Genomic DNA, 14332 nt, shown 5'->3' with positions numbered 1-14332 from the left:
CCCAGAAGCAACCTTTTCACCTGGATAGGAAAGGGAAAGAGGTATTTTTCAGCTCTCCCCTCTCCACTGTTCTCCCGCTCTAATACCCTGAAGCAGTTCTTCCTGACTTTTGTAGAAACACGTACAAGTCCTTAGAGTCTAGGAGAGCCTTGGGGCTTATTGCCTTAGCCTGCTGCTTGCTGCCTTATCCAGAGGCCTGCCTAGTACTCCAGCCCTGCAGCTGCAGGGACCAGAAAGCCCTCCTTGATACCTAGATGCTACTTTTCCTCGCGTCTCCCTCTCTTTCTCTCCCAATGTGCCAACATTTTGCACTTTCACTAGAATGCCAGGCAGGCTGGGCCCCCAAAGGCTCCTTTTTCAAAACCTCTGGAAGCCGCGGTTGAATGTGCCGTGACCCTCTCCCTCTCTGGATGGCACCGTCACTGAAGCTGGCATCGTCGGAGTCTCTTGCTCTGTTGGCGCGCTACCTGGAAGACCCTTCTGTCCCGGACAAGAGGAACCGGAAGAGCATTTTATGTTTTAAGAACAGGCTGACACGCAGCAGCTACAACAACAGCTGAGATCACTTAATAAATGGTGCTAAACTAGCTTGTCTCATGCTCTTGCTCTTTATGGTGCATCAAAGAAGTGGCCTTTCAGACTGACTGTCACCATATTAAGGAATGGCACAGACTTCTCCGCGGAGGGCCATCCGGGGAACGCAGCCTCATTTCCATAAGCCCATTGTATAACGTCACATGGTATTTTGTTCCAGTTCTGCTGAGGTCCGACATAATGAGGTGATATCTAGCTCTCAAAATGAGACCCCATTTTTTTGGTATTTGAATTTTAGTTTCCATCTAGTCATGCCGATGACCAGAACAGAGTGATTTCTGACTTAGAATTCAGCTTGAAAGTCCGTACGGTTGGAAAGGGGGATCCTTGGCCTTTGCTTTGCTGACTTTGTATGTCTTACTTCAAAGAAATCTCTTGCTTGGAGGTAAAGCCCTGCTTCCGTCTGTGTGCGGCTGTACGTATAGAGCTTCCTTGCTTTGTGTTAATGAGGTTTACTCACTGTGCTAAAGCCGCCCAAGCCACAAGCTCTTTGCCAGCCTTCTCCCTTCTGCTGTCACCTTAGAGCCAGATCATCTTCCTCTTTGAGCTCGCCCTGCTTGCACGGTCTCAAGGTTCTAGCCCTTCCCTTCCTCCCAGTCCCCAGGGTTGTTGTGCATCAGGACCTGGGGTGGGGAGATGTCTTTGTCCTGCTTGAGTGTGCTCCTTAGGGCATCTGACCACACATAGCACATACCAGCCCCTCATGTGCTTTGTGGCTTGGCATGTATGTGCTACAGCTCGGCCTTCAGGCCCCTAACCTGCATGTAGAATTTCAGCAAGCCTTACGTTACTTTAGGCTTTCTGAGGAGCTACCACCAAAACCAGAAGTGAAACACTTGCCCGCACTAGGCCAGGTTGCCTGATCGCGCCTGTGAAGGTGGCTGTGGGCGTAACGTGGAGTTTGCCAGAGTGGCTGTGCGCTTCCATTATGGCAGCAGCGCCCTGAGCTATACCATCCTCACTGACCATCGGGCTCCACGTGACCTGGGATCCCACAGAACACACACTGGGACTAGAGCGCCTTGGGCTCAGCATCCTGGAGGTGTTCGTGTCGTTGCTTTTTTCTGTTATGTACCCCAAACTGGGTGAAGGACCTAGAAGATGGAGACTTGCTGATGTATGGAAACGCCTGTTCTCTCTGTTTTCAGCGTTTGTCAAAGCATTACCTTCTATGGCCCTTTCCCTCTTGCCTTCCACTGTAATGTTACATGTATTGACCTTAATTTCAGCTAATGTAACTGGTCCAGGGGATGAGCTTGATGTCACCTTCCAAAGTAAGAGTTGATGAGAAAGCACCAAACTGACCGTGAGACCCCTGTGATCCTTGCCACATCTGAGCAGAAACCGGAACTGTTCTGCTTTGCTCTGCTCCTTGTGGCTCTCCCACAGGTGTGGCTCTGTTTGAGCCAAGGAACTGGAGCTGCTTGGACTTGAGAATTCCGGGGAAATGAGGAAAGAGCCGCAGTTCTCTCCCAGCTGCTCTGGAGATTAGGGCTCCTGGAAATGGTGAGGGGAATTTTTTAGGGGTGGCTTAGATTTCTCAGTCAAGCGTACCTCCACCTTGCTCTGTTTCAGTCCAGTCTCCGGTGTCCTTTTTCAACTATCTGGTTTTCCCAGGCTTCCCCTGATCACACTGCTTGTGGCCTTTTCCTGCTGCACTCCCGAGAGGCTGATGCTGCGCACAGGGCGTGACGAGCTGCTTTGCTGCAGAGGGGATGCTGCCTACTGCCTCGTACCCTTGCTTATTGCCAACAGTTAGCCCCTTAAGGGTGCGTGGGTCCCACTGTGAAACTGGTTCAGTTGAGTGTTAGCTCAGGGGTGTGGCTCTTTCTAATGAGGCCAGTCATAGCTGAGATTACAGAGATTTGGGTCCTTGCAGGCATCAAATGATTCACTGTATCTGCCACTTTGAGGACAATCTCATAACACAGCCAGACTTGCGACCCAGCATCACGGGACCACAGGATAAGACTTGGGGCGCAGAGCCATATAGAGCAGCAGTGCCTCTTGTGAGGAAATTCCTCTTTGGAGTAGTCTCTTGAGTCCCTTCGTGCCTCTGGCCTGGAATGGGAGAGGGAAGACAGGGCCAGCTGCACTCAGTGGGCCACAGTGTTGGGAAGACTGACCAGGCCCCTCTGCAGAGAGAGCTGAGGGTAGGTGACTTCTCTTTATTCATTTATTCTAGAGGAGAAACGGGTCGAATCACGGGGACTTCACCACATCTAGATTTCATTGTATTTAAACATTGAACTTCGTAGGCAAGAACCAACCATCCCTTCTCTTGCCATGGCTAAATCATAGCCAGGTGGCACTGGGTCATACCAGCATAATTGCTGGACTTTGCATTTGTGAAATGTTCCCCCATGCTGATGTTCAAGGTAAAGCCCAGACTAGCAGGAGGCCAAGTTCGTCCATGAGTATGAGGGCCAGCTGAGTGCAAGGCTGTGAACTGAGATTTGGGCCAGAGTAGGGGCAAGTACAGAGTTACACAGAAATGAGATCTCTGCTCTCAGAGTTTGCTTTCTGGTAAGTGAGCTGGCAAAAGGTGGTCTTTAAAGGACTCATGGTTATCCTGTCATTTGAATCTGTTTAGAATGCCCTGTAGGCTATATTAATCTCATGGTAATTTAAAAAAGAATATTTTTTTAAGAAATTCAATTTACATGACAGTTTTAACATTTAACTTGTTCTTTCTTTACCTTTAAAAGAAACAAGTTTTAATATTACTAATATGCCTGATGGAAAATAGCTAGAACATTCGCACCTAGTTTTAGGCGTTTGATTTGCCTCTTAGTCAAGCATTGGCCTGTGAGAACCAGCGATTGTACCAGTGACTCTGACCAGCTATCTTATCTCCACTGAATCCATATGAGGAAACTTCTTTGCCCACATTCTTCATGTTGAAGTTTTTACATATGAAGAAAATACTGCTGAAGAAAATGGGAGGGCAGTTTAATACTAAACTGGATTAGAGGGGACTCTGACATCCCCATTTCTGAAGGTTCTTGACACAGAACTTCTGTTTGGACTAGTGTAGGGCTTTCTGGAAACAAAAGGATAAATGAGGTGAAGCTTCAACACAGCCTTGTAATTTCTTGTTGACACCTAAATTGCTTAAATAGAATTTAAGTCTCACCTTTAGAGCAAGAGAGGGGTTTCCTGGGTCGTTGCCCAAGCGTCAGAGTTTGCTTTCTCCTTATCTCCATTTGTGAAGAGTGAAATGACCTTCTGACATCACTCGTGGACTCTCAAAGTTCATCACGTTACCATCTCTCCAGAAGGAGCTGTGAAGCAGATGTCTTTCTGTGGAAACTGAGTTTGTGAATTGATAAAGACTGGCATGCTTATTGGGTGCTCTTCCATTTTCCTTCAGTTAACGTACCTGTATCAGTATTTTGGCAGTACTCTCTCTGAAGAAACCATTAACTTCAGATCAATCTCTTATTCTGAGAGATACATCATTAACTTATAAATGCTGCTGTTTACAAGAGGGAAATACTAATGAAACTGATGTGAATATTGCCTGGAAGAATGAATTTGTTGTGCCAGGTCTCTGTATTTAATCCCTTCCTATTTAAAAAAAGAAAAGCTATCTGTAGGAGACCTACTGATAAAATATATTTTAGTGGTCATAATATTAAACCTGCAGTGAGCTAATAATTTAGCACATTAAACCCTATATGTTGTCACCATGGGTATATCACCCCTTTAAACCAAGAATGGAATAATTGACAGTAAGGAGTTTTAGATTTAAAGGCACCAAATTACCCATTTTATATCTAATTCCCAGGGAAGTTACCTGACACTTTGTCCCTAAGTGGCTGAAAAATGGTTAAGGCAAACAGGAAGGACATAAGCTCCTCTCAGAAAACTTGAGGTGCGTTAGGGCTTCCAGATACACAGGGCATCTAGCTTTCTCCTGGTTTTTGGCCAGCAGTCACCAAGGCCCTGGTCTTTGTGGAGCATCATTCCAAGAGACTCTACCCTCAGTCACATTTCTTATCCCTTTCTAACTCCAATTTCTAAATTAAGTTAATAAGCATTAAAGTTGTGTTGAGCATTGGCCCTTGGAAATTTTGAGCTGCTGTGACATAATACAACTTAATTTTAAGATAATAGTTACTTGGGTATTATCAGAAACACGTAACCTGATAAGAATTTGGGTCTGAGTTTAGAAGGGTCAGAAGGTTGGAAATACGAAAGCAGATGAAGTGGTGTAATTTCCTCATTGCGTCTTTGGACACTGTAATGCTGTTGGGTACCTGCCTTTACCGTCAGGGTGAGGCCTGATGAAGAAAGATAGTTTCTGCCACCTGTCCTCACGTCCCCAAGGCAGAAAGCACGGCTGCCCTTCGCCTCAGTGAATTGGAGGTGTCTCCCATGGTGGGTGAGCTTAGCTCTGACCTCACTGGTCTCCCCTGTAGACTTGTTGAAGGAGTGGCTAGAAGAACGTGCAAATCCTCTAGGGAGTAGTAAGGGCCAGACTTAGCCAGGAGACGAGCCAGCTGCCCCTGAAAGGTGCCGGCCACCCCGCTAAGCTAAGAGGAAACTCTAGGAGGGGAACCTCACTGCTGTGCTTCCAGGTATCGGTGGGCTCCACTTGACCTTGAGGGTATCTGAAATGGGGTGTGGGTTTATCTTGTCTGTTCTCTCTTTGTTAAAAAGCCTTTGATCTGAATGTACTATTGTGTTTTTTGTCTCTGGTTTGCCAGGGCCTGGGAGGAGTTTCATGGCCTGGTGAACAGCAGCGGCCGCTGATCGGACGCTCCCCCTCTGTCTCTCACACTCAGGGTAGGGCCTTGTCTACCTTCTCTGTAACCTTGTGACATACCTCTCAACCGTAGGACCCTCTTCCCAAGGGAATGCCCTCTCCCCACTTGTCCCCAGGCTTGCCTCTGCCAGCATTGAGCCTGCTTCAGCTCCTCCTCATGGACTGATGCCACAGTCTCAGAGGAAACCGCTGAGTCCAAAGCCACTGACTTATCCTGCCTGGGTCACATGTCTCCTGGTGAAGCCCTGGGCAGGTCGATGAGCCTCGCTACACTTCTGTTTTCTGATTTGGAAAATGAGTTTCCACGGACTGACATGTCTCTGGTGTCTTTGGATGCCAACATTCCATGATTAGAAATGGCCCAGAGATCCATTTTCTTTTGCCTGGACGTGGCCATTTTTAAGCCGTCTGACAGTGTCCTGTGACTAATAGGACAGTTCCACAGGCCACAGTATGGGTTAGGTGAGAGGTATGTCTCGTTTGCTGGTGGTATTTGTCAGTTGTGAGGAAACAAGTGATGGAACTTCTGAGTTTCAGCGGTTAAAGTGAACTGGGGGTAGATGTCAGGGCTGTGTAGGAGGCACGGTTCCAGGTTGTATTGTGGCTAGACCACCACGTGTTTGCTGGCAGAGAGAGACCCTGGGATATCGAAGGCTGGGTCAACTGAAGCATTCACTTTAAGAATATTTGTATTTCAGTTAAGGGAGTTCCAAGTCCATGTGTGTATCTTTAGCAGAAGGAGTTGAATTGGGTAAATTTACTCTGGATGAGAGGAATGGATAAAAGGACGGTATCTCCACGTGCCCGACCCGAGAGCACATTCCTGGACAGTAACTGTCCCCGCCCCAAACCCATCCCTAAGAAATGGAGAATTTCTAAAATGGAAAAGAACATGTCAGCTGTAGTAGCTGCTTCAGAACTCCCCTCTCCCGGGAAGGAAGGGAGGCTTTTTAAGGAATAGGAGACCTACATTCCTCAAATGAGCTAAAGAGATGGCATGACACTGTGAGGGACAGAAGCGGGTGGCCAGGGCTCTGAGTAATAAACAGGCCCAGAATTCCTATACACTCATGCCACTCATATCTGTTTTTTCAATAGTTTAATTCCTTTATTATAAATTCAGCTTCTAGATGATAACATTAGATTTTCAAAATTGCAATTTAAAGAGTTTCTCTGTATAGTCAATATAGAATTCTGAGATGGATGAAAACCATGTATCAGCTCTAATACTGATACATTGATGTGTAGGCTGGAAAGCAGCAGATACTCAAAATAAACCAGTTACATTCCCAGAGGCCTCTGGTGCTATAGTGGACATGTTGTAACAGCACTACCATAGTTAATTCTAAGGTTCCTTTTCTTTTGCTTTTAATGTCCCTAAAATTGGGGTGCTTACAGTGAATGTGATAAGAAAGGTTTTTGTCGTAGTTTAATTGGCAGCATTTACCTCTTAATGGTGGTGCCTTTAAAATTCAACAGCATCTTAGGTTCCATAAAAAAAAAAAGCTTTAAAATGAAACTGGAATAGACAGAATGGAAGACGTAAAATTATTCCCTCTCCTCTCAGCTAACACTAAACTCCCCAGGAAAAGATCTTTGAATTGCTTTGAAAAGTCATATAGTTGCGTAAGTTGCATAATTGCTGTTTTGTAGTCTCTTCGTTCTTTTTGTTGCCCCCCCCCCCCGCCCAATATCTTTTTTATAGGGCAGATTGAAGGGAGCGTTCATGGGTTAGGTGTTCTCCTTGAAGCACAGACTTGGGAGAATGAGAGGAGTATTAGAGTCTAAACAAAAAACCCAACTCACTTCATTGTCCTAACAGACTTGAGAAAGACTTCATATTTCACCTTTATTGATTTAACCTTGTAAGCGGTAAAAGGGGTGTTCCAAGGAGATGCGCATACCCAGCTTGTGGTGGTTTGAGCTGCCGTTTTAGAGGCCCCAAACTTTAGCCTTCTTGTCCTCCCTCCCTCTCCTCCCTTCCAAGTAGATCACTATCTATGAAGAAATTAAAAACTGCTATTTAAATCATTCTTGAACCACAAATACTTTTCCTCAATTTATCTGATGTTTTGTGACGTTACATGTGGCTGCTAATATTTTAGGAGTATGTCATTTGACCTCTATTACCATTACAAATAAACATTGCCCTTTTAACCATGGCTTCGGTAGAAGTCCCAGTTAGCTGCTGGTTTGGGGCGGTTGGGGAGAGGGGTAGATTCTGGGTCCCTGCATGTCTAGGCTGACATGCACAGAAGCAGTGATCTCTCTTGATGGAGAATGAACTTGGTGTGGTCACTCGGTAGAGATGAGAGATTGAAGTTTGCCCTAGTAAACCTAGGGGGTTTGCAATTTTGTTTGCTTTGCAGGGAGGGAGAGAGGAGGAAGCCAGAGCTGGCCTGGGCCGGACAGCTGGATAGCCAGAGAATGATTCCCTGAAGACCGTGATGTAAAGATGTTATCATTTCCTTCTAAACGATCTGTTATATCATTGAAAGCCATTGAACAAACCCAAACCCAAAAACCTTCCCAATAGTCTGCACATTGCTAGGTGCTTGGAGGGTCTAGCTTTCCGGAGCTCAGTCTAGATTGTCTAAATTTTAGTTTGCTTTTAAAAGAAGAGAAGCCCATCTTTTAAAAAGAAAAAAAAAAAAAAGAAAAATTGATTGTGGCCTCTGCCACTTCCTGTCTGCCTTCTCTCTTTCTCCTAATCTCTCTGTGCCCTGCAGCCTGGGGTGAGGGACATAACTGAGGATTAGTTCCCAGCTGGCTTGAGGTGAACACATTCCTCAGACTAAATTTGGCACCAAGCTCTTCTCAACCCACTTTTTTTTTTTTTTAGAAAGGCTGGACCTGAGCCGCCAGCTGCCACCCGCCTGCTTCAGCCTGTCATTGTCAGGAGCCTGTTGCCCACCCTCATTGCTCTTTGTTTTTCTTTATATCAGACTCTTTTTGGAAAAACTCAGCTGGATTCTCCTGGCTCTGTTCCTCTGTCACTCCCCATTTCCATTTTACAAATAAACCTTAGAATGATTCTGACTTCTTAGAGATTTCTGACTATGAAGAGATCTGTGGCAACAGAATTAGAATCAATATTACGTATCTTAGTGGGAAGGTGCTATAGAGCCCTTCAGCTTACCTGCCACCGGGAGGGTTTGTTCTGGCCCAGCCCCAGCACAGTGCAGGAGTTCTCCAGAACGTAGGTGGCCTGCGTATGGTGATGATTAATCCTAAAGATTCTCTTCTTTACATCACTAAACAGCAGAAGGGGCTGAGTCCAGATATTTGCCTGCCATCTCTCTTACTCCAGATAAGACAGATAATTCTCCCACAGTCAGAAGATTCTCTGACTCTACCTTCCCGCACCCCTGGCTTTCTAGTCTCCCTTCTGGTTGACTTTTGTGATCCAATTGATCTGTAGGGACAGAGATGGCATCAAAGGGGAAGAAGGAAGCAGCAAATCCTTCTTCCTGACCACTCTTTGTTATTAGAGGTGTCCTCCGTTGTGCAGACTGTCACAGCACAGCGTCCCTAAGGGGACTCAAATAGCACACCTCAGTTAACGCCTGCTTTTCTCTGTCTTATGATCAGATGCATTCTTATTCTTTGTTAGCTTCTTGCGGCCCCTCAGTGGGGTCTGCCCTTTTGAAAGGCCCTTTAAAAAGATGATTACCCCACTAAGTTCTCTTTGTGTTCAGTCTTCAACTCCTTAGATGGAAATCATTGAAATTCTCAATAGCATTGATCATTGAGCTGCATGGTCATGTATGTCAGTTACAAAAAATACCAGTGGGCTTTTGAGATAACATCAGTTTCTTCCCAGCCAGAGTTCACCCACGCCAGCTCCATCCAGTTTCCCTCTCAGTGTGCTTGTCTGCAGTTATTGTCTGTGTAGTGAGGGCTGTGAGTTACTGTCAGCCTGCCACCATCGTGGAGGAGAATCTGTTAGCCAGCAGCAGGAGAAAACTGCTGTTTGGCTGGGCTGAGCATATTCCTTCGTCAGTATTAATTCATTCTGGACCAATTGCCAGATACCCAATCAATTGTAGCAATTTTAAGACAGGTCAGTTAAAACCAAAGCTTCTAGAATGTTCCATTAAAATTAAATGGAAGAAATCATTCCAAAATCAGGTTAATGAGAATTTTTCTGTCTCAAAATTTCAGACGAGTTTAAGTCTGAAGCGCTGGGCCAGAGCAGTAGATGCAGTGACCTCTAAAGCCCCTTCCAGCCCTGAGATCTGGGGATTAAAGTGGCGACGCGAACTGCCAAGGTGTTGTTGGATTACTAGGCTGCAACAGGAGAGGTACTAGTGGGCGGCCAAACCTGTCTGCATCCAGTAGGAGGCAACTAAGAAGACATCACAAGATCTGTTACACACACACACACGCACACGCACGCGTGTGTGCACGTGCTAAGTTTCTAAAGTAAAGTGTACTCAGGTTTCACCTCTTAGAATATCCTTTCATAAGCAGCTATAAGTTTTGAACCAAGGGATTTTTGGTTGGTTGGTTGATTTTTTTGAATATGTAATACAGTCTGTCGTTCAATTTTTTTTAAAAAATGCATGTGCGTGAGTGTGTGTTTGTGTGTAAGAGAGAAAAAGGTTTGCGTCCCACTCTTTCTCCATCTGCCCAGCTTCCAGTGTCCCTTCCCCTGCCACCACACTGCCCCAGGTAACAGCGTTTTATTACGTATGACTTCCTTGAGGCAGATATGAGCCTTATTTCCTCACTCACACAGGAGGCAGCATATCAAGTCCACACACTGTTCTGCACCTTAACGTTTTCAGTTTCTCTTGGCGATCTTTCTGTATTAGTAGAGAGTTTCTTTTCCTTTCATTTTTGTTAAGCTGCACAGTATCCCTTTAATATTTAGTCCCCTATTAATTTTTAGTCCCCTGTTCACACGCGTTTGGGTTGTTTCTGACCTCTTGTAATTGCAACCAGTTGAGTCCAAGTGGCTGAAGGGACTCGGGAGGCAGGTTGCTGTGTTGGCATTAGATGAGCAAGGAAGGAAGGTCCTGGGGTGTCAGGAGGGCCCGAGAGCTGCCGAGGCCAGGTTTCCCCGTGTGTGTGTGTGTGTGTGTGTGTGTGTGTGTGTGTGTGTGTGTGTGTGTGTGTGTGTGTGTGTGTGTGTGTGTGTGTGTGTGTGTGTGTGTTGCCTAGAGATGACCTGTGTATTGAATGCTCTCTTTTCTCCCATTTTTTTTCTTTCAGGGACAATTCAAGCTTTCGAAATACAAAAATCACATTGTGAAAGTACACAAGCTGGCAATAATCCTTTTCTGTATGTGTGTGTTTGTCTGAAACGGATGGGAGGTCTCCGGCTGGCCCTTCCATCTGCTCACTGAGGGGACGTCCCTGAGCCTCGTGCTCCCCTTTTGCACTCATTCCTGGAGGACGGATTCCGCTAGACACCCTCCAGCATCGCTGACTTTATAAAGCGGAAAAAATGGAAAACGTGACTTTGTAATAGACAAACTTTTTTTTTAATGGGGTTCTGTTGGGGGAGTTCAGCCTTTCCTTTTTCTGTGTGCTGTCCAGATGCCTCCCGGGCACCCTGTCGTGCTCTCCTCTGCTGTACAAAGGGCGTCGTGACCACGTGTACAAGCCAGAGCTGTCAACTGAGCGTGATCAGTATTATGAATGTCTGTGCATCCAGGAAAAGCTTTTTGTTGGAGAGTCCCGGAATAGCTATAAATGCTGTCTTCTAGACCTGCCATTAAATTATTGGGACGTTTTGTTTATTTCACGCCCCTCTTCCCCCAAGCCCACCACTTTCGGAAAATGTGTTACTGATTTTGTATTGTCTCCTGCCTTATGCCCTCCAGTCTTCCCTCCTGTGGGACTCTTTCCTTTTAGGCACTGCTGCACTTAGAAGTTTAATCCAGTGGGCTACACTGGTTTCACTGAGGCGACTTAGAAGGTATGACTTCATAAATTAAACCAGAGCAGAGGAGCTAGGTTATAATAGAGCTTCCAAGTACAGGATGAGGAGCTGAGGGCAGTTTCTGAACCGTTTCCCACATATGAGCAGGGCCTGTGTGTCCATCCTGTTTCTGTGGGTTCTTGCGTGCCTCTGACTGAGGAAGGGAAGCAAAAGCTGGTTGTTGCCAGGTGTTAACACAATATGGTGAATTCTATGATCTGGAAACTGGGGCATCTGAAGAAAAGTTGACCATGATGGATGGCTTTCTTTGCACGGCTCTACCTGTCTGCAGTGGTTGGAGAAACCTACTTTCAGTCCTCATCACCTGGTGTACGTGTTAGCAGATGCGTGCTGATCCAGGATGCCCGGACAGAAACCTTGCAGCTGCTGCCGCCAGGCTCTGAAAATGACCAGGCACACATCAGAGAAGCTGGGTGATCTGACTCCAGAAGGACTGAAATCAGAGAGGTCAAAGAGCACCTAGGGTTGAAATAAGTACCGAGGACCAGTCCTACGGCAGCCTCCAAGGATCACTGGCTTACTTGGCTCTTGTGAGCAGAGATCGCAGTACCTTAAATTAAGGCCTCTCCTAAAACCTGTCCTTGCAGGCCAGGGGGCCTTAGCCACCTGGTCTCAGAGAAATCATATGAGAGTAACAGGCATTTCCTTATTGTATTTATATTACTGTCTTCCTACTTTCCAACTCCTGAACACCCTGGAATTACCACTGTCTTGGGATGTTTTTTCCTGAAAGAACAGGGGAGTGTAGAGCCAAAAGGGAGGTGCTTCCATTACAGGTGAAGTTAGATAGGATCTAGCAGTGACTTAAACTCCAGGAATATGAAGAATAAATTCTAGTGCCCGGACAGTTGTGAAGGGCTCAGACAAATATAGGAGCAACATTGGCTACAATGGGGAGCAAAGGCGGCCTTCTGAGTTTAGACCCAGAGAGGTCTTCACTTTTGCCTAAACTCAGATTTGCCATAAAAATTCCAAAGAGAGCAGATGATTGGATTTGCCCTCCTTTGGGCATCTGCCTGACTATTATTAGTGTGTGAGTGTGGGTGCATATGTGTATAACGTGTTCGTGAGTGAGGGTTTCGTCAGGCCGAGTGCTATGGTATATTGTCCATATTTGTGTTTACTTTTTTTTTTTCGATCTCATTTGTTCAGATGTTTTAATCACATGTGTTTCCTAGAGCTGCACATGCCTCCCCCACCAACTTTTTCTTTGCAGTATTCAAAAGTTATTTTTTTCCCATCAAACACATACTGGCTAGAACAAGAGTTATTTCTGCTAGGCAGCATCTTACACCTAGAGCTCTCCAGGTCTGCCTAACAGCTTTAAATCGGGGATTGAAGAGTCAGTTTTTCCAAACCACCTGTTTTCCACGTTAGCTTGCGAGGTCTTTTCAATTCTTTTTGACTCCATGCGCCTCTGCTACACTGAGATAGGACACGGTTACGGTATCACCAGTTGTAAAGACGAAGGCAAAAAGGTGCGCCAGAGCCAACCTAGCAGACGTATCAGGTTGCTGCTGGGAGGTGGGGCGTCACAGTCCCCTTTGCACAGGCAGGCTGTTTCCAGGACCCCTCAGAAACTGGTCCCCACTCCTCTCCAGGGCTCTTCTCATCTTATCCCTCTATTCACATCCCTCTATTCATATCTTATCCCTCTTATCCCTGTGTGTGTTTCCCTGTGATGTTGGCAGTGACAATAATTTCCCACCCAGAGAGAAGCTTGTGGTCCACGATACTCCAAGAATGAATTTCCAGGTATTAGCCAGTGGAGGCACAGAAGCTGTGACAGGAGTGAGTCAGTGCTGCACTTTCAGAGCAGTTGTGTACTGCAGTAATAAATGGAGAACATGAAGAACCTGGTTGTGGACTCTTGAATGCAGTGGAAATGGGGACACGGGTAGTTTGTTACTACTGCTTCTGCCCTTTGGTGCGTGGGTCTTCATTTTAAACGCGTTCCAGAACAAAATAATGTGGGATAGTCCGGACGCTGCAGTATCATTGACATAAGTGTATCATAAAACTGTCCTCTAATTGACATTAATCGTTGCCATAGCAATTTACATTTTTAATATCAAAATAGTTGTTAATTCTAATTCTTCTAAATTCGGGATGAGGAATATTGGAGTGGAAGGGGGTTCAAAGGAAGGTTTAGATTTGGAAGTAAGAAATCACCCCAGGCCTTAGCTTGGAATGTTTTATTTAGCCCAAGAATGGACATGTGGGGCATTCCAATGACCAGTGCCCATGTGAAACACCACGGGAGAATGAAACTTAATGCAGAGCCTCAGTGACTGTTGATGGAAGATTTAAAACTCTAGTTTTGAGACTTCATTTCAATATATAGAAATTTCCTTTCCGTGTATATCAGTCACAGTCCAAGTGGAGACAGAAAACATGCACGTTATTTTAACAATATGGTAGAATTGTTGACTCAGTCGTTAAAAAGACCTAAAGGAGACACTAAAAAACCAAGGCAGTAGCGACTCCAGGAGGAGGTGCCTCTGAGGATGGAAGCTGCTCACCTGGTGCTGGTGTCTGAGGGCGGAGGGAAGCTGGGCTGAGCTTGCTGGGAGCGGCAGCTGGCTTCAGCTGTGGGAACACGCTGCTGTTGCAGAGCTCCACGAGGCTGGAGCTCGTCCCTTTTCCTTCCTCCAGCGCTGAAGTGCACCCTGTTGGGGGAATCCAATGGTCTGCCAGCTGGCAAAGTAGAATTGTGTCCAGTTCTATACCCAGTATCACAAAAACAGTTAAAAACAGTGAGTGTGAAACAGAGGTAAGGGCTTAATCATTGGTACAGTCCTCCCCTTTAGCCACTCAGCATCCATCCATACCCTTCTACACATATTTGGACCTCAGTAGTATTACAAAAGCAACTCGGTTTCTGCCCAACTTACAGCTAACTAATTGTAAGACGGTCTTAGCCGCTCCCCAAACAGGAAATGTAATGCTTAGCAGTGAGCGTGGGTCTCTGGGCTACGCTGATTGCTCCAGTTCAGTCACAAGCTCGTCTGAATAGA

At 45.9% G+C, this 14332-nt stretch overlaps 1 protein-coding gene across 3 annotated transcripts in view; it reads left to right on the top strand.

Annotated features, from left to right (window-relative positions):
- Positions 1–12449, top strand: part of EIF4E2 (eukaryotic translation initiation factor 4E family member 2) — a 28474-nt gene extending 16025 nt beyond the window's left edge. Inside the window, exons 7-8 of one of the 3 annotated variants that reach the window (XM_030872035.2) lie at positions 5307–5385; positions 10583–12449. In XM_030872035.2, the coding sequence (XP_030727895.1) occupies positions 5307–5352 (46 nt within the window). In that variant the 3' untranslated portion in view covers positions 5353–5385; positions 10583–12449. The other 2 variants (XM_030872138.2, XM_030871691.3) reach the window with 2 other exon arrangements.
- Positions 12450–14332: the final 1883 nt, after the last annotated feature.

This window comes from Globicephala melas, chromosome 7 (assembly GCF_963455315.2).
Source record: "Globicephala melas chromosome 7, mGloMel1.2, whole genome shotgun sequence".
NCBI classification, from domain to species: domain Eukaryota; kingdom Metazoa; phylum Chordata; class Mammalia; order Artiodactyla; family Delphinidae; genus Globicephala; species Globicephala melas.
Note: the sequence above shows the minus strand (reverse complement) of the source record. Positions and strands in the feature narration are given on the sequence as shown.